General features: G+C 42.5%; 1 protein-coding gene across 5 annotated transcripts in view; it reads left to right on the top strand.

Annotated features, from left to right (window-relative positions):
• The window catches only part of DAO (D-amino acid oxidase), an 82,626-nt gene that overhangs the window by 46,469 nt on the left and 9,789 nt on the right, over positions 1 to 26,368 (top strand). For all 5 annotated transcript variants that reach the window (XM_068239563.1, XM_068239547.1, XM_068239573.1 and 2 more), the window contains exons 2-8: positions 3,423 to 3,635; positions 8,520 to 8,634; positions 17,343 to 17,419; positions 19,830 to 19,895; positions 21,405 to 21,459; positions 23,509 to 23,613; positions 24,872 to 24,954. In XM_068239563.1, coding sequence (XP_068095664.1) covers positions 3,442 to 3,635; positions 8,520 to 8,634; positions 17,343 to 17,419; positions 19,830 to 19,895; positions 21,405 to 21,459; positions 23,509 to 23,613; positions 24,872 to 24,954 — 695 coding nt within the window. In that variant the 5' untranslated portion in view covers positions 3,423 to 3,441. The remainder of the gene's footprint in view (positions 1 to 3,422; positions 3,636 to 8,519; positions 8,635 to 17,342; positions 17,420 to 19,829; positions 19,896 to 21,404; positions 21,460 to 23,508; positions 23,614 to 24,871; positions 24,955 to 26,368) is intronic.

Below are 26,368 nucleotides of genomic sequence, written 5' to 3'. Positions count from 1 at the left end.
TAACACAGCATTTCAGCAAGAGAACATCATACCAACAGTAAAATATGGTGGTGGTAGTGTGATGGTCTAGGGTTGTTTTGCTGCTTCAGGACCTGGAAGGCTTGCTGTGATAGATGGAACCATGAATTCTACTGTCTACCAAAAAATCCTGAAGGAGAATGTCCGGACATCTGTTCGTCAACTCAAGCTATAGCGATCTTGGGTGCTGCAGCAGGACAATGACCCAAAAGACACCAGCAAATCCCCCTCTGAATGGCTGAAGAAAAACAAAATGAAGACTTTGGAGTGGCCTAGTCAAAGCCCTGACCTGAATCCTATTGAGATGTTGTGGCATGACCTTAAAAAGGCAGTTCATGCTAGAAAACCCTCAAATAAAGCTGAATTACAACAATTCTGCAAAGATGAGTGGGCCAAAATTCCTCCAGAGCGCTGTAAAAGACTTGTTGCAAGTTATCGCAAACGCGTTATTGCAGTTATTGCTGCTAAGGGTGGCCCAACCAGTTATTAGGTTCAGGGGGCAATTTCTTTTTCACACAGGGCCATGTAGGTTTTGAGTTTTTTTCTCACTAAACAATAAAAACCATCATTTAAAACTGCATTTTGTGTTCAATTATGTTATCTTTAACTAATGGTTAACGTTTTTTGATGAACAGAAACATTTAAGTGTGACAAACATGCAAAAGAATAAGAAATCAGGAAGGGGGCAAATAGTTTTTCACACCACTGTATGTGTGATACTTGGTGAGGAAGCCTGCTTCCGGGCGGCACTATCTGTCATAGAATCAGAATATGTTATGAAACATGGAATTTGCAAGGGAAGTATACTTGGGAAATCTTTGAAAGAATCTGACCTAGGTCTTTCTTCCACTAACAGCAAATACTCAGTAAGAGCTTAGTAAAAGTACAAACAGTACTGCGCACATCTCTGCATGCCCAATGAGTAGAAGTGACTTCATTCACTATTCCTGCCAATTCTCAAAGCACAGACTGGTAAAGAGAGAGGAAATCTATACCCAGTCTGAGCATCTCCGGGCAGCTTCCTCGCTACTGCTCTCCAGGTAGGTCATTTTGTTGTAGTGGGAGTGTGTGGTGACACCTGACTAGTCACATTTTTATATCTGGTGTCATTCACAATAAAACCAATATATTTTACACACATATATCCATACAAGCTTTATAAACCTCCGGTATGTGCAGCCACATACTAACTTCCTAAATGGCTGCGTTGTTGATTCTTTGTGTAGTCAGCATCTTCAGATATGTTTTTATTAGACAATGTCAGTGTATTTAAATATATGGGCATGATGGATTATATTGCAGTACTGGGCTCTGTTAGACAACAGGGGATGTGTAACTTGGCAGGTATGACCTACAGAGGATGATTAAAGCATACAATGCTTGCGCATGTATGCTTCCTCCATGCGCTGACATGATCTGCATATGGAGGAAAAATGTTTTGAGCCATTTACTTAGGAAAGGGTTCTTTACAGTAAGAGTGATTAAAATGTAGAATGTATTGCCACAGGAAGTAGTTATGGTGAATTCTATATCTGTGTTTAAGGGGGGCTTAGATGCTTTCCTGGTGTTGAAAGCAGGCTCGGACTGAGCCACCGAACCACCGATGGTCCCATCGGTGGGCCCCGACTGCCCCTCCTCCTGGGGGCCCCAGAGCTAAGAGGGAGGGGGGCACAGCCTGGAAGGGGGGGAATTGGGCACAGAGCGGTGGGGAGGGGGGAAAGCACCCCCCCTCCCTCACCTAGGGGCCCCCCTTCCGCGCACCCCCCTCCTCCAGAAGTGCAGCCAGCAGCGAGCGGAGAATAGCTACAGAGATGATGCTAGCTCCGCTCCGCTCCGAGTCCGCATGCCGCTGCCCTGCTGGTCACTGTCTGCTGTAGTGACGCTGTCCAATCACGCTCTCGCAGTACTTCCTGCGAGAGCGTGATTGGACAGCGTCACTACAGGAGACAGAGACCAGCAGGGCAGCGGCATGCGGAGCGGAGATAGCATCATCTGAAGCACGGTAAGCTATTCTCCGCTCGCTGCTGGCTGCACTTCTGGAGGAGGGGGGTCCGCGGAAGGGGGGGGGGGGCCCTAGGTGAGGGAGGGGGAGGGGGGGAGGCTTCCCCGCTGATCTGTGCCCGCTGATCTGTGCCCTCTGCCCCCCCTTCCAAGCTGGGGGGGGGACTTGCATTGTGTGGGGTTATCTCTGCCACCAACCTGATTGCATTGTGTGGGGGTATCTCTGCCACCAACCTGATTGCATTGTGTGGGGGTATCTGCAGCCAACCTGATTGCATTGTGTGGGGGTATCTGCAGCCAAACTGATTGCATTTTGTGGGGGTATCTGCCGTCAACCTGATTGCATTGTGTGGGGGTATCTGCCGTTAACCTGATTGCATTATGTGGGGGTATCTGCCGCCAACCTGATTGCATTTTGTGGGGGTATCTGCTGCCATTTGACTACTTGATGAATTATCATGAGGCATGTAACTACTTGAATATTTTCTCTAAAATGTATCTGGTCAGACCTAATCTCTGTGAATAACACCGCTACTTATTTTGTGTTTTGTATTATTTTTTTAAGTCTGCCCATGACTCATCATGACCACGCCGATGTTCCAGTGCGTGGTGACACCCATTTAGTCTCGCTGCGCGCGCCGCATTTAGACATATCCCTATTGGAGACTGTCCTCAGAATTGCTCACAATCTATTCCCTACCATAAAGTCATGCAAAATTTCTAGAGTACATGTGTATGTGAGCCCAAAATGGGGGGGGGGGGGGGAGGAGGGAGGAAGAGAGGGGGGTGGGCCCCAGGCTGAAACTTCCTTGGCGGGCCCTTGGTGTCCCAGTCCGACCCTGGTTGAAAGACATTCATGGCTATAATTACTAGGTAATTCCCAGTGGTGTTGATCCAGGGATTTTATCTGATTGCCATCTGGAGTCGGGAAGGAATTTTTTCCCATTAGGGGCTAATTGGACCATGCCTTGTAAGGGTTTTTCGCCTTCCTCTGGATCAACAGGGATATGTGAGGATGCAGGCAGGTCTTGTACTTTATTTTCTAGTTGAACTGGATGGACGTATGTCTTTTTTACACCCACATAACTATGTAACTATGTAATTTATACATAACCAGTTGCCATTGCTTCAAGAATTGTGTTTTGTTGCCATGGTGATATTTTATAGTATCAAGACCAAAGAAGTCCTATACAAATGGACAAGGTAAGCAGGGGGTAATTAATACTTAATCAGTCAGATAAAGTACATTAACAGGCAGAGTGTCATAATTGATTCAAATATTTCAAGTGCATGCATCTTATCTAAGTACATCATGTTATAAAGAGCCAATATGTATACAAATGAAATATCAATTCTGAAAAGATTATTGCTGTGCATAACCTACTATTTGTTTTGTTCTGCAGGGGCGTTATAGTCAGGAAAATGCATGTGGCTGTAATAGGAGCAGGAGTGATTGGTCTCTCTACAGCGCTGTGCATCCATGAGCAGTACCACCGCACAGTGCACCCCCTCAGAATAGAGATCTATGCAGACAAGTTCACACCTCTCACCACAAGTGACGGAGCCGCTGGACTATGGCAGCCATATCTATACGACCAAGGAAACAAGCAAGAGACGTAAGGTTTTCTTATGCTTATTGTGCTTTTATAGGCATTCTATAAGTGGTGGAAATTACAACAAATCCAAAGAAAAATGAAATACATTATCTAAGACTACTTCTTTCACAAGAATGCATACTATGTGGTTTATGTGCTAAAAGCTTGGTTGCTGCATTGTGTCCCTCCTCTTACAGTGAAAATATATAGTATACCCTGTTCAGTGGCTTAGCTAAAACCCTAATTCATCAACTTTCTGTTTCAATGTACAACCAGCTGTTCCCAGAACTGACTGTGAGCACATACTGCCTTTAATTTTGTAGATCTTTATTTTGTGCTTCCGTATAAATGTCCCTGATATTTCCTCCTCCTGCATGAATAATCTGTTGCACAATCAACAGTTCTTGTAATTTTTTATATTTTTCACACCTCTGCTGAGCGGCAAAAACATGAGCACTGTTAAGTTGGTGGACTGTCTTAAAGAGAACCCGAGGTGGGATTTAATTATATTAGTGGGGCACAGAGGCTGGTTGTGCACACTAACACCAGCCTCTGTTGCCCCATGGTGTGCCTCCAGGACCCCCCTGCGCGCCGCTATCCCTCCGCAGTGCTAGCGACACACAGCGTGTCGCCAGCACAATGTTTACCTATGCCTGTCTGTTAGCGCCACTCCCCCGCCTCCTCTGTATCAGCGCTACCCGCCTGCGTCCCTTCCCTCCTGCTGATTGGAGGAAAGTGACGCGGGCGGGTAGCGCCGATACGGAGGAGGCAGGGGAGCAGCGCTAACAGACAGGCGAGAGGTAAACATTGTGCTGGCGACACGCTGTGTGTCGCTAGCACTGCGGAGGGGATAGCGGCGCGCAGGGGGTCCTGGAGGCACACCATGGGGCAACAGTGGCTGGTATTAGTGTACACAACCAGCCTCTGTGCCCCACTAACATAATTAAATCCCACCTCGGGTTCTCTTTAAAGAGTAACTGTTAGGCATGAAAAGCAAAATCAATTCTCTTTTTCTAGCTGTTGATCATATAAAAGGAATGCTAAAAAGGCAATGCATAACTTCAAAATCAATCTTACTTTTTGATTGCAGAGATTAATCCTCATGTCCCCAGCTCCTCAGTATGCAGCCAGTAATCAGCCGCAAAAGAGAAGTTGCAGTGCAGGCTGGGTGGGTGGGGGGGGGGGGGGGGGGGAGTTTCTGCACAGACACTCTCACTCCTTTTCCTCTCATTGGCTGCCTCCCATGACTGTCCTCTGTCTGCCCCCCTCCCCACACTCCAGCCCGACAGACATCTCAGCTGATTCATGTGGGCAGTGGCTGCCACCACTGCAGCGCATCGCATCCATGGGGGACACTGTCCCTGCTACCATTTCCTTAGGGATTCCCTGCATTTCCTTAGGGGGTTCCCATGGATGCTGGGGTGCCCTGATATTACGCTCGCTATTGCTGTGGGGAGGAGGGGGAAGTAAGGGAGGAAATGACCTCACCATTGGCTTCAGCTGGAGGGAGTAAAGATGGCCCCTGCCAGCAAACAGAATTCTCTCCATTGACCTTTTTTTATTTTATAAAGTTCACTGAAATCAACACTTGGACCATGCAATACACATGTTATGTAAGTAGAGCTAGTATTTATCTACTTATATACGAACACGCCGAATCCAGTGCAGGAGATTTGGGCGCAGCCTGCGCCACCATAGGCCATAATAGGAATTACGGCTATAGCAGCGCACAGGGAGTAACTTCGGCGCCATCAGAAGACGGAGCTGAAGTTACTTTTAAAACACTATAATTTGGCCTCCAGCAATTGCTGGAAGCCGAATTATTTCATTCCCCACCATCCATGGCGGCCTGGAGGGGGAATAGTATTTAACACGGCCGGGACTTGTGCAGCAGCAGGATCAGCCCTACCGGCTGTATCCTGCGCCCAAGTCTCCAGCGCCGATTCCTCTCCTGCGTTCAAGTCTCCCGAGCCGATTCCTTTCGTACGCCTTATATATGTTGTTTTCTTTATCTGGCATAGTATGGCTGACCGCTCCTCTTTAAGGCTCGTACACATCTTTAAGGCTTGTACGCTTGACTAAAGTCATCTGAGGCAGCCTATAATGACCGCCTCAGCCCAGAGTCAAGCATGTTTACAGATCCTCTCAACCCACAACCGATCTGCCCGGCGAATCAACTCACCCCTTGAGACAGTCGATCCCATTGTCTATGGCGCTCGTGTGACATCACTCATGCAACGCTCCATCGTCTCCCCACCCCCGGCATAGCAGCACAGCGCATCATCAGCTACACAGCTGACTCGCTCTGTGCAGATTGTCCCGATGTCGCCCCAGGGGATTGGTCCCAATTCCCAATAGGTGACATCCATTAATGGTGTGTATGCAGCTTTAGAATCCTGATGGAGGGACAATGATTTGGAGAGGGGAAGGTTTATCAGTGAGTGAAGCTTTTATCTGAATTTGGATTGCCAATAGGGGGAGCAGCCTGTGTGGGAATGGATTTCTCTGTGGCTGTATGCAGTATGTTATGTAAGGAACATTACATTGTTTTTGCAAAATAAAAATGAGAATTTACGCTATAGCACTTTATATTGTACATCTTCATCTCCCCCCTATCTACTTACAGCCACCTCCTTACTCTCAGTCAGTCTTATACACTTTGCCTTTAGTCACAAGGGCATGTGTGGGTGAGAGTAATTGCATTGTGTGCTTAAAGAGAATCTGAACTCTAAAATTCTTACAATAAAAAGCATACCATTCTATTCATTATGTTCTCCTGGGCCCCTCTGTGCTGTTTCTGACACTCCCTGCTGCAATCCTGGCTTGTAATTAACAGTTTTAGGCAGTGTTTACAAACAAATGACTGGCTTCTAACCAGAGTATCATAGGCTCAGAACAGCTTACTGTGTGACTCATGCAGAGCTTGGAGGGTGTGTGTAAAGCTTCTGCCAATGACAAGCAGTGCTGCACATTCCACACATTCCAGCCTCTGCCCGACAGACACGACAGAGGAAAGAAGATAATATTTATTACAGAGACAGTGCAACTAGAAAAGGTTGCAGTAAGACAGACCACATCAGAACAGGTATAGGAACTTATAGAATAGAAAAAATAAGGCTCAAAATTTTGTTACAGAGTCTCTTTAACGGTGAGAGACATCTGGAAGCTGAGATATTTTTTTCCTTTTAAACTATGCACATTGCCTGGCTGTCCTGCTGACCCTCTGCCCTTAATACGTTTAGCCATAGACTCTGAACAAGCATACATATGAGACAAAAGTCTTGATACAATTTACTGCATGCTTGTTTCACATTTGTGATTCAGACACTACGGACCAGCAAGATCAGCAGGAATGCCAGGCAACTGGTATTGTTTAAAAGGAAATAAATATGGCAGCCTCCATATGTTTCTCACCTCAGGTTCCTTTTAATCTCCAGCTGCTGTTACCCTATCATGGCTGCCAGTAGTAGTAGGGAGACCTAGCTTCAGGCTGAGTCGGGGGGGGGGGGGGGGGGTTCAACAGGCAGATCGGGGTTGTTGGAGAGGAGTTTTTTATTTTGCAAAAATTAAAACTTATTTTGCTTACAAAACTTTTGATGCTTAATTTTTTTTTAAATAATGTTCTGTTGCATATTAATAATTTAATAATCTGTCCCTGAAATTGGGCTTTAAACAAAGTTCCAGAGAAAACTCTTAGTTTTTAGTTGTAGAAACTGGATAGACCAGCACCCAAATGGGGACAGATGTGTGCTAGAGTGGATAGGCCCAGTAGCCCTAGGTGGGTCAAGTAGAATCCAACACGAAAGGTCCACAGCACCACGTCAGTGATATATAGCTCTTTTATTGATTAAAAAGACAAAGAGATAGCCATAACAGCAGGCTGTTATGGCTATCTCTTTGTCTTTTTAATCAATAAAAGAGCTATATATCACTGACGTGGTGCTGTGGACCTTTCGTGTTAGTTTTTAGTTGAGCAGGGATGTATCTCTGTTAGGCTGTTATTGCAGTCTTGAGTCCAAAACCCATGTTGAAACGAATTCCATTTTACTTTTTAACTCCAGTAAATCTTTATTACAAACCATGGGGGTCACTGGAAGAGGAATTTTAAGGGAACAATAAAATCCTATTCCGCTCTCTGACTTAAACCAACATTTTGCATAGACGGCCATTACCATATAGTGGTAAAATTCAAACAGAGCTGCCAACAATTTTTTCATGTTGTCCAGTTGATGGACAACTGCATTTTTTTTTTGTGCAAAACCAAATTAAATCCATTTGTTTGGGAAAGGGCTAGAACCAGGGGCATACGTAAAAACCATGCCCTTCAGCAAAATCTCATGAGATCCCCTCCCCCAGCAAGTGTGGCTAGTACAGTGATCTGCAAACTTGGCTCTCCAGCTGTTAACGAACTACAAGTCCCACAATGCATTTGCCTTTATGAATAATGACTGTGGCTGTCAGACTCCTGCAATGCATTGTGGGACTTGTAGTTCCTTACAGCTGGAGAGCCAAGTTTGCAGATCAGTGGATAAGTATAACACCTTTCTGCCCCTCCATGGCAAGAGTGGTTAACATAGTACCTATGCCTCACACAACACCCTCTCATAGCAAGTCTGGGCAGCAGAAAGCCCTTTCCCACTCCCCATAACAAGTGTGGGCAGCACACCCCACTCCCCTGACCCTAGCAAGTTTGATCAGTAAAGCGCCCCCCCCCCCCCCCCCCCACCACCACCACCACCACACACACAAGCAGGACTAGCCCATTCAGCCAGAAACCACCTCACCTTCCTAGTTAGCCCCACCCCTCCAGGCACCCCTTCCCTACCCCTAGTGCACGATAGTTCTTGAAAATGTGGTGTGGGTTTGTGACTAGTTAAATGAAATATATGATACTTTCCTTTTCAGCCGATGGAACAGGGAAACCTTTGATTATCTGCTTAAGCATGTCCATTCAGAAGAAGCGCAACCCATGGGGATATTTCTACAATCTGGATACAATATTCTGAAGGAGCCAGCACCTGTATGTACACAAACTTGACATTCAGCTCTATTCTTATACAGCATAATAACTATAGATGTGTGTGCTTATTTGCAGGATTACATGCATTCTCCATATCCAGTGAATACATGGCCTTTGGTATCCCTTTTCCTGCACCTTAATATTTTTACCTAGTCTATGTTTGCCTGCTAGCATTATCACATCAATGGAAGCACTATGATTAAAGTGCTCATGCATGTTTAGATTGCCACCCAATACGGCAAACTGATCAATCTCTCTCTGATCACCCATACACTGCGCACAGATTTCAAATATAGTTCACCATGAAATCTTGCAAATGGAATAATTGCTGGCTGAAGCTTTCTGAGGCATGTCTCTTCACTCTGCCGCCTCCGTTTCTGCTGCAGTGACACAGCTGTTGCCAAGGCGATTGGTCTATTCAGCAGAGGGAGGGGGCAGAGTGAAAATACATTCCTCAAAGAGTTTCAGCTGGCAATAATTACATTTGCCTTGAGATAACCAAGTTATCTCAACCAAGTTACCTGCTCTCTGCAGTGAAAATAAAGGTTCTTACAAACAGGGAATGTGTTGGAATGTTTTCAAATGTTCTTTTATGTAACTAAAAATAGTTAATGAAATTTTAGTTTTTGGCATATAATCCCTCTTTAACCTTTTTCCGAGTGCCTATTGGCGCATGCATACACACACCTCTGGCAGGTGTTCTTTGTTCTTCCGGCCTACAAAATCGATTATTTTAAAATGTCCTTTTTGCATTGAATAACCATTTACCGCCATCCTAACGTATTAAAACGTCATGCTTACCGCTATTAACAGCAACATGACGTTTTAATACGTCGCGCATTCCCGCCGCTGCTACCGCCGTGTGTCCGCCGCTACCGCCGCCATTACCGTCGGGATCCCGTGCTGGGCGATTGGGGAAGAGGACTGAACAGTCCTCTACCCAATCGCAGTGCCTGGAGTGAATGGACGTGACCGCGAACAGCGGCTACGTCCATTCACATAAACAGGAAATGTAACAGTTTAATAAAGTGTGTAAAAAAAAAAAAAAAAAAAAGTGAACACGTCCTATGAGTGTTCACCAGCGCCATCTTGTGGCCAAAAAGTATATTACACTTACAAAATACATACATTTTCAAGTATATACACATCATTAATAAAATTACACTTCCAACCCTCCCCCCCAAATAAAACACTTGTAAAAAAAAAAAATCAGCTTAAAAAAAAAAAAAAATAGTTGCCTTAGGGACTCAGCTTTTTTTATTCTATATTTTATGGGGGAAAATTAATTTTAATTTATTACATAGGGGCTTGTAATTATGGCCAGAACAAACAGAAAAATAACCACTTATATTTCAAAATAATATACTGTCGCCATACATTGTGGTAGGGACATAATCTAAACGGTTTAATTATCGGGACCACTGGGCAAATAAAACGTGTTTGTTTTATCCACAGGAGAATGTTTAATTTTAAAACTATAAAGGCTGAACACTGAGAAATAATGATTTTTTTTCTTTTTTTTTCTGTTTTTCTCATTAAAATGCATTTAGAATAAAAAAATTCTTAGCAAAATGTACTATCCACAGAAAGCCTAATTGGTGGCGAAAAAAACGAGGTATAGATCATTTTCTTGTGATAAGTAGTAATAAAGTTATTAGGGAATAAAAGGGAGGAGCGCTGACAACTGAAAATTGCTCTGGTCCGTTAGGATAAAAACCCTTGGGGGTGAACTGGATAATCCTTTAAAAATGGACACATGATCTGCAGAGTTTTTTTCTGGCTGTTTAAATTCAAAAAAGGTACATATTAGGGGTAATTAACCACAAAGTGTAATTCATATGTGTTAGGATTCAAAGGGATAAGGTGGCAGTTGTAATTGTTCTCTTTATGAGTAGTGGTATTAATTACATAATAACATACAGAACCTTATGTTTGAAACCACTTTGAGAAAAGAAAAGTCTCATTCATAGCAACTAGTGCAAGTTTTTTTTTTTTTTTGCAGTGAAAACATGAAATTAGACAACCTGTTATTAACAAAGCTCTTATCATTAGCAGCCAACGAGAATATGACAGATTAAGCAGATTCAAGTTCTAATTCCATAGCCCCATCTAACTCGTAACCTACTTTCCAAATCTAGTACACCATTAAATGAAGAGAGTTAAGAGGGTTATCCAAAATACTTAATTCATTGTCCACTTTTGCCATCATACCACTGTAATTAGAATTCTGCTAAATATAAATGTGTCTAATTATGTTTAGCATTGCTATTTTAGTAAGTGGTTCTGGCTCACCGTGACTTAACTGGGTGCACTGTATTAATCAGAAATAGAGTAGAATGGGACCAAAGGAGAGCATACACACAGGACAATTGGTAGCCAGTCCAGTAGAACAGAGTGATTGGTATATATCGAGCTGTTTATCAGTGCTTCAATATGTTGATGACTGCATTTCAGTATCTTCCGGCACTGCGGTAATGGCAGCAGTTTATCTCAGAGCAGTCCTTGGTGTTGCTCTATGTGCAGGATGATTTTGGAAAAAACATTTTGGCATAGATCTGTTCCCCTCAGCTCCAAGGGTTTTAGGTAAAATATATTTGTTTAATTAGTAATTAACTGAATATATTTTTCATGTCTTCCACACATTTAAAATTGAAAGCCACACTCAGAATTTTTGAAAACCTTTAACACCCCCCCCCCCCCTCATTTTCGTCTACAAATAGAAAAGCTTCCCCAACCTCCAAAGCCTCTTTCATATTCACTTGTGATGGGTTTCAGCACTAGCATAGCTTAAATGAAGTTCCTGCTTTCAGAGGTATTGTATTTACATAGTTACATAGTTATTTGGGTTGAAAAAAGACATACATCCATCGAGTTCAACCAGAGAATAAAGTACACCACCAGCCTACTCCCTCTCATATCCCTGTTGATCCAGAGGAAGGCGAAAAACCCTTACAAGGCATGGTCCAATTAGCCCCTAAAGGGAAAATAATTCCTTCCCGACTCCCGATGGCAATCAGATACTTAGAGACCATTTGAATGGAAATTAGAGTATCTATTGATGAGAGCAATAAGTTTTAAATCAGGATGATACCATACTACTGCTACTACTATTGATGAGAGATTGAGTCTTTTGCCGTTTTGATCAGGTTGTGTAGAGTTAAATTATGCTTTTTAAATGTACTTTTTATTTATTAGATGGGGAGTTTAAACTATGCATATTTGGACATGAAACTCATGTGCTTTTCAAGTCATATTTACAATTGTGAAACCATGCATTGTGAGGTGGGATGGTTAGTGTTAGTCGTTTGGTGTTTAGGGTTAGACATAGGAAAAGAGTGGTGGAGGGTAGGTATCAATATAAGAGAGTTAGAGTTATGCACTGCGGTTAGTGCTAGAGAATAATTAAAGTCAGTGAATAATTAAAGTTTACCACTTAGAGAGACGGTAAAATGTTAGGTATGGAGTGGTTTGGGTTAGGCATTGTATCAGGGGTTAGAGTTATGCAAAAGGGAGATTACTGCTAGGCACATATTATAGTTTTAGGTTAATGATGGGCATAGCCTGGAGTTTAATTTTAGAGCTAGGCTTTCCTTTCATGCAGGATGAAAAAAGGGGAAAAATGAAAGTAGAGGTTTGTTAAAAAATACAATACAGTTATGTTTTAAGGTCAAATGCAATCTTTGCTCTTATGGATGGGGTATGGCCTGCATTACCTTATGCAGGGCTGCATTTTTTTTCTTTGTTGCAATTAGTTGGATTGACATTAAGAGGACCTGTTTGGGCACTTGTGTACAAGATGGGCTGCCTGTGAGATATAAGGATCTCAGCTGCAGGAAAAAGTAGTGACCTAATACTCTTAATACTGCCCTGGCATCTTGTTAACTCACAGCATTCCAACCGAGACATATGTTCATACTATTTGTTGTATAAATCAAATCATTCTGTCATCTGGGTATGTCATTGTCTAATGCCACTTCCACCTGTACTGCGGTTCCTGTGAAACAGACAAGCATAAAACTCTGCTCCAAGTTGCTGAACTATATTTGAATCATCATTTTCACAAGTCCACTGCTTCTTCTGCAGCTGATTTATATAAGAGACTAATTCCAGTATCAGCCTAGCCAAGGCCAACCTGAGTTGACCCTTTCTTTTAATAAGCTGTGGAGTTAATTCCTGCATGCTGCCCGATTGGGTTCATGTTGTGTAGCAAAAGTAAAGAGCCTGTTTAACCATTACTTAGAACACAGTTCTGTATTTCACTTTTCCTTAGTCTACGGTGGTCATTTTGTCTTAAAGAGAACCCGAGGTGGGTTTGAAGAATATTATCTGCATACAGAGGCTGGATCTGCCTATACAGCCCAGCCTCTGTTGCTATCCCAAACCCCCCTAAGGTCCCCCTGCACTCTGCAATCCTTCATAAATCACAGCCACGCTGCTGACAAACAGCTTGTCAGAGCTGGCTGTGTTTATCTCTATAGTGTCAGTCTGCTGCTCTCCTTGCCTCCTGCAGAACTCCAGTCCCTGCCTGCATCCCTTCCCTCCCTGCTGATTGGAGGGAAGGGACGGGGGCAGGGACCGGAGCTATGCAGGAGGCGGGGGAGCGGCTGAGACTGACACTACAGATGTAAACACAGCCTCACAGCACGGCTGTGATTTATGGGGGATTGCAGAGTGCAGGGGGACCTTAGTGGGGTTTGGGATAGCAACAGAGGCTGGGCTGTATAGACAGATCCAGCCTCTGTATGCAGATAACATTCTTTAAACACACCTCGGGTTCTCTTTAAGGAGTAAAATGTTTGTACTGACAAATGGTAATGAGCAGGACAGCTTGAGCCAACCCCACACAACACACACTGGTAGGCAGAGGTCTTCTGCTCCTATCCCATTCAGTGCTTCTGGCAGCTGTGGGTTAGAGCTTAGAGGAATGAGGGGGAGAGGGGGGAGAGCAGGGAAAGTGTTTTGCTTGAAGCAGAAAGGGATAGAATGTTCTTGACTTTGATCCAGTTCACTCAGCATTCAATAATCGGTTACTACTTTTTTTATTATTGTTTAGATTTTAGAATTTGTTTTAGACTCTGTGCCAAAAACTTGCTGACATGCAAAACACAGAATAATGGGCCTGTTTTTATAAGCCAGTTCACAGAGCATTATTGATGAATACCCCCTAGCAACCAATCAGATTTCACTCCTTAGCAGGGAAGCACTTTTACAGCAACAACATGTGATTTCTAGTCTCCTTCTGTAGATAAGGTTCTCTTTTACCTTGTGCATTTTAGTGATGTGTTAAATGGGTTCATATTTTCTGCCCCTATAAACAATGTATTATCTGACCTATTAATTTGTCTGTTATCTTATTCCATTGTTTTGTAACTGTCCATAGTTTATATACTCTGTGGTACAGTGCCATGTAGGATACTGGTGCTATATGCATCTAAAATAATAATAATAATAATAGAGTTGTGGCTTCTAACAAACATTTAGACAGGCAGTCATAATTCAGGACAAGAGTCCCCACTTATATTTTCATAGTCATATGTACCAGGAGGAACCTCTGTGTAGACGTTTAAAGTTTTCCCCTTTGGCATTAGGGCAAACATTGTATCCAGATAGCAGAAGGCAAGAGTATCCAACAAAAGCACCAAGCAAATACTACCAATTTTTTGGGCAATTATACACTGGACAATTTGTCTGTCTTTCAATAGTACATACCGTCACACACACACCCTCGTCAGCTCATCACAGCTCTCACAGCTACATATAGATTTTCCAACATCCAGGACCACAATTTATGTACCAGCCAGCTGAGAGCAAATTAACAAGAGAATGGGGGGTAGGGGGTGCGCATACACATAATGTCACTGCCACCACATGTATTATATAGGAACACAACCTAAACCAAAGGATTATACTGAATACTCTGAAAAGTAAATGTTATAGAAAACAACCTTTTGTTTATACAAACGCAATCTATATGGTAACCTTCTTAGAGGCGATTTTTAGTTATTTAATAAATAAAAATATAGAATATGTTTTATATGCTTTCAAATATAGAAAAATAGCAAAAAATTAACAATTTAACAAGATAGTCCACAGTAAAATAAAGAGATTAAAAAAAAATGAAGAGAAATAGTTTTTGGTCCGTTCAGTCCTTTGGATTACTCAGATCTGTGTAATAGAGCACATTGGAAATGAAGAGTCAGATGGTTAAATGTCCTTCTGCGGCTCTGCAGATCGATGTGGTTACAATGTTAAATTAAAAGGTCCAGTACAAGCCTTGAGCATATTTTCTTATAGATTCGGGCCATGTAGGAGGAGTCGGCAGCCCTCTTGAACTGGGTGGAGACCTGCCGGTCCTCAGCATAGAGAAACAGTTTTTTAGACATAATAATAAATACGTTTGAAGTGTTCTCCCCAGAATTTTTTTCCAGCCGGGTGGCATGAAATAGTAGCCGGGTGGCATGAAATAGTAGCCGGGTGGCATGAAAAAGTAGCCGGGTGGGGCAAGATGAGAATGCAGGGCCAGTGCTTCTGTGAGCAACTTACAGCATAGGAGGAGGTGAGCCGATGACAGCCGGGTGGTCACCAAAACTAGCCGGGTGCAGCACCCGGCTAAAAGAGCCTGGGAAGAACACTGCCTTTGTTGTTTCCCCTGACCTGACCCTCTGTATATTAGCAAAAACATAATCTACACATATTTACGCATGTGTAGGTATGAAATATGAATAAAGTAACTAATTGCATCCCTAAAAGAAGAAGTAACCCTCCTTCCACATTGCCTGGAATCAGTTAACTAAAATCAATACACTCGTGGCATGATTCATGTATTTCCTTAAACAATTTAACCTTAAAAATCAGCAATAAATACAAATTACATTACTATGTATATAATATATATAAGCTGGATGTATCTGCTTCCCAGCTGTCTGCTAGGTGTGTATTACAAAGGAATGCAGAGTCAGCCTGTCTGTTATTCAAGGGAAAAAGTTATGAGGGTGACAAGTCTGCTATTCCTCATTCATTGTATTTCAATGTGTATTGACGCTTAGTGTTTCAGATACAGAATATATACAATTTACATATACATACGGTATATATAATATACATACAATATAAATAATATATAGAGAGGAAGTCTACACTGTTGCTTCAGTGGTTTCAGGATGCCATTTGTGTGAAGGCCTGGTCTCATTCTTTCAGTAGAGTGTCTCAGTCCTGTATTTTTAACGTTTGTTCGCATTGGAGTACTAGTTGGTTATCTACAATGGCATATCTGCTGTGTGTGTGTGGGGGGGGGGGGGGGGGGGCTGCTTAAAGGATACATGAGGCAGCTAAAAAAAAAATAGTTTGACTCACCTGAGGCTTCTACCAGCCCTTCTTATTCTCTGTGTCCCTCAGCAGAGCTGGGCAGTCAGCCAGTAGTCAGCTTTTCACCCCGTAATGGTCAGCGCACGCGCAGTGCTAGTGAATAAAGTGCATATGAAACATTTTAAATGACATCAGCAAATCTATAAATCTGAAAAAGTTCAGCAACTAATGCTGAATATAATGGAACAGCAAACAGTTGCAAGCAAGAAGATACTACACTAGTTCCGAGGTCCACAGAGCAGAGAAGGAACAATGGCGTGTGTGTGTGTGTGTGTGTGTGTGTGTGTGTGTGTGTGTGGCGGGGGGGGGGGGGGGGGTTGAGTAACCCCTATGACAGGCTCCACATATATCCCTGGCAGTGCGTCCAGCTTCCTCAAGAGCTGGAGATCATCATTATTTGACTATGTTTTAAAGCAAGTCAGCTCAGGTCAAGGAAATAACACATTCACTCAATCTGTATGTTAAATGAATGCAATACCTGATATTGCCACAGCTGCTCATCCTCAGTTTTTTTACCTTAATATTAAAAATATTTCTTCTTGCTACAGATGACCCCAACACCTGGATGACTACCGCAGCAGCATTCTGTGCCTGTAACTGATAGATCCCTGAGCATTGTCTTTTAGCTCAGTGAATGTAGATAGAGGGCAATATAGGGGTGTGTGGCTTGGCTGCCTTGGATAGAGATTTAGAGGGGATAGGAGGCGTATGGGAGGTACTGGGTGGATTAATTAGAGGATCATAGGCATCTTTTAGCCTCTTCCTGGGCAGTAATATTTGACTGGCAGTCAGTCTTATATTTTTTAACAGGGATTACGTGAGTCTGGAGGAGCAGAGTCGGGAATGGAGGACACAGGAAGGTATGCGAATGTCAAAAGCACATGCCTGTATATGTAGGTTTAATAGGTCCTACTCACTTCAGGTGTGCTTTAAATGAATTAATTGGAGTTAAATAACTAATCAAACAAAATAATCAGTACTCTCATTTAAGTTAAATCAAGGTAACTTAATAAAGTATAACAATATGAGGAAGTAATAGAGTATTGTTGCATGGTAACCATAAGTTAATGCAGAAAGTTTTGAATTAGGATGATACCATGTTCTAGCTAACTTTTAAAGAGTCAAATAGTAAGCTTTCGGTATACAGTATAGTAATATCTTCAGAATACAGTATAGTAATATCTTCTTCAGACGCTTACGTTGTGTACACTGAATGTACGAGCCTGAAGAAGACATTATTGTAAGGAAAGCGTAGTCTTTCATCTTAATGTTAGCCAGTAAATTATATCATTCTGATTCAAAACCTTCAGGCCATAAAAACAAACCCATAATTCTTTTTCCAGGATCCCTCATGGAGAGATGATGTCCTTGGATTCCGCCAGCTGACGCCAAGAGAGTTAGAGCTATTTCCTGGATATAGGTGTGTGAGCGTACCTCAGAAATACCTTCTGTGACTGAAAATCCAGAAGTGTCACCTTGCATTACACAAACACACTTCATGAAGAGCCACATCTGCTTCTGACATTTTTTTCCCATGGCTTCTTGAAGGATATTCATCTCTTTAATTTACTTTCCACCAATGTTTTTATAGTATTACTTTCAGAGACTTCTTCTGGCTACTATAACTATACTTTGCAATCATCATCGTTTTATGGAATGCTTTGTACAGTACATGCTTTTCTGTATGAATTGTAGTCACTTCCTTCTTTGCAATAAAGGTCTGATACTGGATGCCTGCTACACTGGGGAGTGCAGAGAAGGAACGGTTGCTGAGGCCTGAGCCTTTCACCTTATGTTTTCTTTTTCTTGCTTTTTTAACTTAATACACATTACTACTTGACTCCTCAGCTGACCTATTTACAGTAACTGAATTCCACAAACTTAGCATTTTTATGATTTTTTTTTTAGCCCCAATATACAGTACATTTCAACAATGTATTATTATTTATATCCTGCAAACCATTAACCTGTCTACCAAATCACACTTCAAGCTTTTCCAATCACCCTTCTACCTTCCCATTATATGTCACCACTTACCCCCACCTTGCTGAACTGCCCTTCTACTCACATTGGGGTTTATTAACTAAAAAGAGGTAACATGTATGAGCGCACATAGCACATGTAATTTCTGCCAGTTGTTGTAACTTGGCTTTCACAAGCAATGTATGTGTTGTGTGTATAACACGAGTTACAAATGCTACAAAACATAGGTTGTGTAATGCTCAGTAAAATGTAATTGCTCTTTTTGTGCATGTAAATATTTCTGTTTTTTAGTGAATAGACCCTGTTGTGTGCAAACTCCTGCCCTTCTATTCTGCCCTACCTTACCTCCTTACCCCACTCACCCATCCCACCTTCCCCCACAGTCTAACCAGATCTATGCTTAACAGGCTTCAAGCCGGAAGGAGGAAGTGCGTGGTGGTAAGGCCTGCAACGCGTCCAATAGGACGCGTGCAAGCTGTTTGGAGCGCAGGGAGGACGACAGACTTATGAGTAACTAACCCCTTCAGATCCAGTCGCACACCTGACCTGAGGCAATTAAGCCTCATTTAAATCAAGAATTCGTGTCCTTAGGGACTTGTAACTACTCGTGAGCCCATGCCTGTCCATCCGTCATTGCCATCATTTTATTTATTCGCATCAATAAATGCATAATGTTTGATTTGGCCTACTTTACACCCTCACTCTGATGTCACACTTTAACACAGTGTATACACGTATAAAAATTCCCAAGTGATCGGCTTACTACGGCGATTCAACAAATCCCCCCACATTCATTAAATGTCACTATGGCATGGGGTGTAGCTCACTATGCATACGGTCTGTAAATGTAAATGGCTGCATTTCAGTTGTTGGTCACCCCCCCCCCGTAGTTATGGGAGGAAGTCCATGTCTAATATCCGTGATAAATATAAATCTAATTGTTGGGTAAATGTGTGTGTGTGTATGCACCAGTGTACCGTTTGTCAATGTAGAAAAAGACAACAGTGTTAAGTACCCAGGGGCAGAGTTACACCTACACCAATATGTATTAACCTATAAATGAACACAATTCTGTACTTCCATGTAGATAATAAAATAAAAGTAAACAGAAGTGCATTATATACAATCTGTCAAACTCAACATGTTTCGCCCAAATATGGGTGTTGTCAGGAGCACAGTAGACATTAGTGTAGAGGTATCAAAAATAATAATCCCCCCAACAACACAGCATATTATCTACAGCATATAGCCAAAGTCAGAGCTAAAACAAATCTCTGACTTGGGCTACGTGCTATATGCTGTAGTGTAGATAATATGATGTCTTGTTTGGTGGGGAGTTTATTATTTTTGATACGATACCAGTATTCGGGCGAAACATGTTGAGTTTGACGAGTCCTCAGGGATTTGTCCTTAGGACCGTTAAATCTCAGTTGTCCAGTACCAGACTACAGCAACCTCTGATCACTCAGGGAAAACCGTGATAGAACCTGATTTTATGGCTCACACAACTACTGATCACTCTGAAATGATTCCCCCTTTTTTACCTTTTATGGTGGAGTCATTTATATTTTCTCTAGAGATTTCCTATGCAAAGGAACTAAAACAGAACAATACAGTAATGAAAACAGTTAATTTTAGCTTAAGTGATTCTGGCTGAAAAACAATTATTTGAAAATATTTAGATTGGGTGAGACATGAGTCATGTTCATGATATATATAGATTACAGCCTGTGATACCGATGTTGTTTTAACACAGTGTGTACTTTAATGAAGAGAGGGGGCCTCCTTGTTGCAATACAATTAACTACTTTAATGAAGAGAGCCTTTATTTTGTTTTCTCATTGTAGCTTTGGCTGGTTTAACACTGCAATCATGATCGAGGGAAAGAACTATTTACCTTGGCTGACCAAAAGGTGAGTTGTACATTGAAAACACTGCTTATCTTTAAAGCCCAAACTCAGGAATTTTGTTTTTCTACGTTTTGGTGAGTGTGTAGAGGGCCAGAACCTCCATGTCTGTGTTCCCAGTAGTGAGATTTTCCTTCACTTCCTGTATCACCTCATCTTAATCATCCAGCCATCTTAATATGAACCCTATTGAACCCAACAACAGTAACTAAGATATGACAATGCAACTCTTCCATAGTCTATAAAAGATTAGCTGCTGCTTTACCTGTTTCAGATGGAGAGAAATACTCACTTCTTTTAAGGACAGGAAATAAGGGATTCTGCATCTAGTTTCTCATCACATCATTCAAAACTAAAATATAAAAATATTCCAGAACTTAAAGATCTTGTTCAGCCGTCCCTTTTTAATGCATATGACTGTAAATTTACCTTAACAGGAGAGAAGCTGACTAGTGATAGCTGCCCTTTAACTGGGAACACACACTTTGCTGCCAGTTCTTTACTGCCAGAGGCATGTTCATGCTGGAGCCACATGCCTCTGTGCATTGCCCAGTACTCCTTCTCATTCCCTGTAATCACTCCTTGATAAATAATATTTTCGGCTAGTCAGATTTTCAGACTGGAAAAGGTAGGCTTGCAGTGACATTCCCTCCTATCACTCTACCATCTCCTTCTCTAAAGCCCCGTCTACACGAGGCGATCCGGCGGCTCGATTAGCCGCCAGATCGCCTCTTCCGCATCCCTGCGCGTACCCGCCGCGTCCCCGCTCGCCCGCGCGTGTGTCTGATTCGATCCGCCCTCGTCGCCGCGCCGCTTATTTTCCGCTCGATTCCCTGCCATTGTCCCCTCGTGGGGAACGAGCAGGGACCCGGCGGCGGCAAAATCGGACCTGACAGATCTTATCAATCGAGCCGCATCAGCAGCTCGATTGATAAGGAACATCGCTCTGTGTAGACGGAGCTTTAAGGGGAGTGAAAAAGACAGGGAAGAGGAGGGAATAGGATGGTGATAGGAGGGAACATCGCAGCACACCTGCTTCTTCATGACTTTAGCCAAAATTCTAATTTTTCAAGGGTTGATTATGCTTACCCAGGGGAACCAGGAGAGGAATGGGTACTGCACAGAGGTATGTGGATCCAGTAGCTTTGCCTTGGGTGAGGTGGCCATACATGTGTTAATTATGGCCCAATATGCCAAGCCACTTGATCCCTATTCAAATGTAGTTCAACGGGATAATGATTGATTCCTACCCCACATGGCAAACTCAATTTCAATGGATTTCAGCAGGACCCTGTCAAACATTGATCAAACTGCAAACATTAGACTACTCAGTGCAGTGCAGCGCTACAGACCATCGATCCGCCACCACTGCTGTTCTGCCCCAACGTAGGGAGATTTTCCAACATGTCCTATTAGACATTCAAGTAATAAACTGGTCAACATTGATTAACCCTCAATGTACATTGGAATAGCAAATGGGCCTTAATTAATTATACCCTACACTTATCTTTGCAGGCTAGAGGAAAGAGGAGTTACATTTATACACAGGAAGATTAAAAGTTTTTCAGAGGTAAGTTAGAAACCTGCCTGGGGTCCTTTGTGCACTGCAAAGTGAGACAGGTGTAAGGTCAGGTCTGTTGCAATCTTTGTAGTATTCTTGATCATATTGTCCTAAAGGGGATCTGATAGTTTTGAAAATTCATTTTGAAATATCTTCATTTGTCTGACTGATTCTGATTTTGAACAGGATTTGTCTAACTCCTTAACTGAGCACATTCACACTATGGGCTTGATTCACTAAACTGTGATAACTCATATCACAGGCGCGCTAGCGTTTTTGTGCGCAATCGCACATTTTTGTGATTGCATGCGAAACGGTGCACAAAAACGCTAGCGCGGTTTAGTGAATCAAGCCCTATGTGGATTGTGTAATGCATAAACACATAAAATGCACTCTGTACACTCTCTGCCTGTTGATCTCTATGGGCTGTGTGTCTTTGCTTGCATGTTGCCTGGTAACACACCAGTAGTGCATATGCACAAGACAAAGTTGGCATAAATGCGCATGTTCTACCGAATTCAACAGAGAGTAAGAGAACGTATGCATTTACGGCATGCAGTATGCCTTGCAGGCCTGTTACACTGCAACACACATGGGCTCATATGCAATTTACTTTTTCTACTGAGTTTTCTCCTAGGAAATAACTTTTCATTTACTTTATAATAACTTCAGTTCGCATTGCAGCTGAAGTACCATAAAAGTAGGTAAAAAGCACTATCCACATTATTTTGAGTATTTTCTTGCTTGTTGGTGGTTTAAAATGCATTTTATTGACAAGGTGTGAACATATCAACTAGGAGAAAACTAAGGAGACAGAGTTACTTGTATATGGTCCATGGTCAGCATGAAGCCAGCGTCTGTCCAACTACAAAAAGTGGTAGCTATGAAAAGAAATACTTTTCCTTTCCAGTTGAGTATGTTAAAATGTAATCACTGATGCAAATCTGCTTAGTATCAATCCTATTTAGTTTTTATCAGGTTGTACATAGCAGGAAGTTTTGATGATGATACCATTTATTGGCTAAATTAAAAGAAAGAGTAAGCTTTTGGCTAATAAGCCTTCAGACTCTATTCCTCTAGATGTGCAGATAAAATTTAATGTGTTCATGAATGTATTGTCACGCACCTTAGATCTACCAATGGAGTAGCACCTTATAAAATTAATGGCACACAGCTGGAAACATAAGCCTTTGAGAAGGGCTTAAAGGACCCTGAGCAAGTGATAAAAACAGAATTTACATTTACCTGGGGCTGCCTCCAGCCCACTGTAGGCAGTGAGGTGCCCTGGCTTCCTCCTGGCTCCTTCCCTGGTCCCGCCTCCGGTTACAGGAGGACTTTGGCTTGAAGTCGTCAGGTCTGCTTCACGCTTCCGTGGATTGCAACATTACATCGGCCAACTACGCGTCATCACGCCAGATCAGGGAAGGAGCCAGGAGGACGCCGGAGGACCTCGTGGTCTACGGTGGGCTGGAGGAAGCCCCAGGTAAGTATTCTGTTTTTATCACCTGCTCAGGGTCCATTTATGGAGCATACACTCCTCTCGACTTATGTCACCTATCGAGGATCAGGGACACGATCCCCTTGGATGACATCACTGGTGGACCTGTAAAGATGCATGTCAGCTGTGTAGCTGACAACACGTTCTAAAGCGATGCGGGGGTGGAGGGACAACAAAGCAGCATTGTGTGACGTCATGCTGCAGGAAGTGGAGCAGCAAAGACAGTGTGGTTGGCTGTTGCGGGGGTGAGTTGATCACATACGGGTTGGGGGTCGTCGGGGGCTGCTGTACACACAACCGACTATCGGCTAAGGTGGTTGTTATTGGCCGCCTTAGTGGATCGAGTCTACGGGCCTTTAGGAATACAGGTTGATTACAAGTTAACCAACCATATTCAGTACCAACAGCATTAAATATCTGTTATCTGCAAACAAAACTTTAAAAAAATAATATTTAGCGTTCCCACTTAAATCTCTTTAACTGTAAGTGTTGAAATGGGAAGGCATTTTCATTAGAGAGTTGTGGATATTTCTCTCAATACTTTTTCTCTGGATCTATAGTTGGCCAGAGAAGGGGCGGATGTCATCATTAACTGCACAGGAGTTCGTTCAGGAGAGCTGCAACCTGATCCAGACTTAAAGCCAGGCAGAGGGCAGATTCTAAAGGTATGTACAAGTGAGATGAGTACAGCATCATTTGTACACTTTGCTGGGGGAGGTTTTTGTTGTCTCTCAGGAAGTGGCATTACTAGCCACAGCAATTCCACTGAGGAAAAAGATTCAGAGTTCAGCATGATGCATGGAATGCAACACTTGCTTCACTGCAACATGGTAGTATTGAGTCTTAGCATCCCTACTTTACTGTTCATCTTTGATGATGTTTCATCATGTTTTGGAGGCTACCAGGGCATGCTGGTTTTACATGTTAGTTATCTAAAAAAATTGCACCAATTTAAGAGGAATTAGAACTGAACTTCATTCCATTCAGCAGCTGATACACCCTGTCACAGAAGAAATCTTTACCTTTTCTTGAATAGATCATTGAAAGGGGTCTGTGTGGCTGATATTGGGGATGATTCACAAAGCTTTTTCATCTGTTTTCACTTTATCTATGTTATTTTTTAAGCCCACAACGAGCAAAAAATAATATAATTAAAGTAAGAAAACTAATATTGAAATGAAGTTAATTAGGAACAATTTACTTTGAGTGATTATTTTGCATGTAAATGTGTTGAAAGGTTAAGTTTTATTAATCAGGAGAAAAGTCATATTTGAGATGTTTTGAGAATTGACTCCAAAGTGGTGAATCCCCTCACACAGTGTGATGTCATGACCATGGTTCTGTTTTGTAAAGATGGTAGGAAAGTGAGGGTCACTGAAGAGGAGTCTGCTTATGTTGGATAACACCTGGGCATACGGTAGATTTTCACATAAAATGGCCATGAACATTTATAGGTGTGTAATTAGCAAATTGGTGACATGGTATGCAGTGAAAGAAATGGAAGACAAGAGGGCATCTGGCCTGTAGTAGTCTCCCAAGTACTGAGAGATGCTGATCTGGCCACAAGAAGATGGATTATATGGCATGTTGTGAATTATTATATTGGAATGTAAGCATTTGGTTTACTGATATTGAAATGACATTTTATAATGATATGATGTTATTATACTTCCTATTCATCCATGATTAAAATTTATTTCTGAAATAATCAAATGAACATTGATATTTGTAAGTCACATTTAACAGCACTAAGTAAAGTGTACTCCTCAATCTAAGGAAGTAACCCTGCTACTAAAACTAGTGTGGATAGTCAAACATACACCTACACTTTGTTTAATAGAAACAGTACATGTCTGATCAGGTGTAAGCAGTGAGAAGTGTGATAGCTGTGCAAATGTATATCAAACCTGTGTATATTTTCAGGTACATGCTCCTTGGATGAAACACTTCATTTTGACTCATGATCTGAAGACCGGGGTATATACCACACCGTATATTATTCCTGGGTGAGTACAACAGGCTAGCCTGACATATAGAGCATGTTATTATTTTGAGACTATACTTTTTATTCAGGAGACCTGTCTACTGGGTGGCAGGACGACTGCTTATGTTTTCTGTAGCAAAACAGATAAAAAAAATTAAGGCCCGGATTCAATTAACTGTTTCTCTTAAAGAGAATCTGTATTGTTAAAATCGCTCAAAAGTAAACATACCAGTGCGTTAGGGGACATCTCCTATTACCCTCTGTCACAATTTCGCCGCTCCTCGCCGCATTAAAAGTGGTTAAAAACAGTTTTAAAAAGTTTGTTTGTAAACAAACAAAATGGCCACCAAAACAGGAAGTAGGTTGATGTACAGTATGTCCACACGTAGAAAATACATCCATACACAAACAGGCTGTATACAGCATTCCTTTTGAATCTCAAGAGATCCATTTGTGTGTTTCTTTCCCCCATGCACTGAAGTTTCAGGCTGCTCTTTTCTTCCTGCAAACAGCTTTGCCCTTGTTTGTAATTCCTCAGTATGTGAAAGCCCAGCCAGCTCAGAGGACGATTTATCCAGCTTGTAAAAGATAAGAGAGAAGAGAGAAGCTGCTCTAATCTAAATAACACACAGGCAGTGTGCAGAGAGGGGCCTGGAAGGGTGAGTTCATAGCAGAACCACAACACTGAAGAACTTGGCAGCCTTCCAGACACAGGCCGACAAGTCTGACAGGGGAAAGATACATTGATTTATTACAGAGATGGTGATAGTAGAAAGTGCTGCAGTGAGCCAGAACACATTAGAATAGCTTTTGGAACTTGTAGGATGATAAAAAACAGGATGCAATTTTTGTTACGGAGTCTCTTTAAGTTTTCTCCTACGATAGAATTTTTCATCTACTCTTTAAAATAACTTTTTAGCATTCTGCAATTGCAAAAGTACCAAAAAGTAGGTAAAAAGTACTGTCAAAATGATTCTGAGTACCTTGCTGGTGGCTTAAAGAGAACCCGAGGTGGGAATTACTTTTACTATTGGGGCACAGAGGCTGGTTGTGCGCACTAAGACCAGCCTCTGTTGCCCCATCGTGTGCCTCCATGTCCCCCCTGCTCGCCGCTATACCCCCCGCATTGCTGGCTGTGTCGCCAGCTCAATGTTTACCTTGCGCTGTCAGTCAGCGCCGCTCCCCCGCCTCCTCCGCATCGGCGCCACCCGCCGCGTCACTTCCCTCCTATCAGCGGGAGGGAAGGGACACGGGCGGGTGCGCCGATGCGGAGGAGGCAGGGGAGCAGCGCTGACTGACAGCGCAAGGTAAACATTGAGCTGGCGACACGCTGCGTGTCGCCAGCAATGCGGGGGGTATAGCGGCGAGCAGGGGGGACATGGAGGCACACGATGGGGCAACAGAGGCTGGTCTTAGTGCGCACAACCAGCCTCTGT

Source organism: Hyperolius riggenbachi, chromosome 1, assembly GCF_040937935.1.
Source record: "Hyperolius riggenbachi isolate aHypRig1 chromosome 1, aHypRig1.pri, whole genome shotgun sequence".
Taxonomy (NCBI): Eukaryota; Metazoa; Chordata; class Amphibia; order Anura; family Hyperoliidae; genus Hyperolius; species Hyperolius riggenbachi.
The sequence above is the reverse complement of the archived record's forward strand: the minus strand, read 5'-3'. Positions and strand labels throughout refer to the sequence as shown.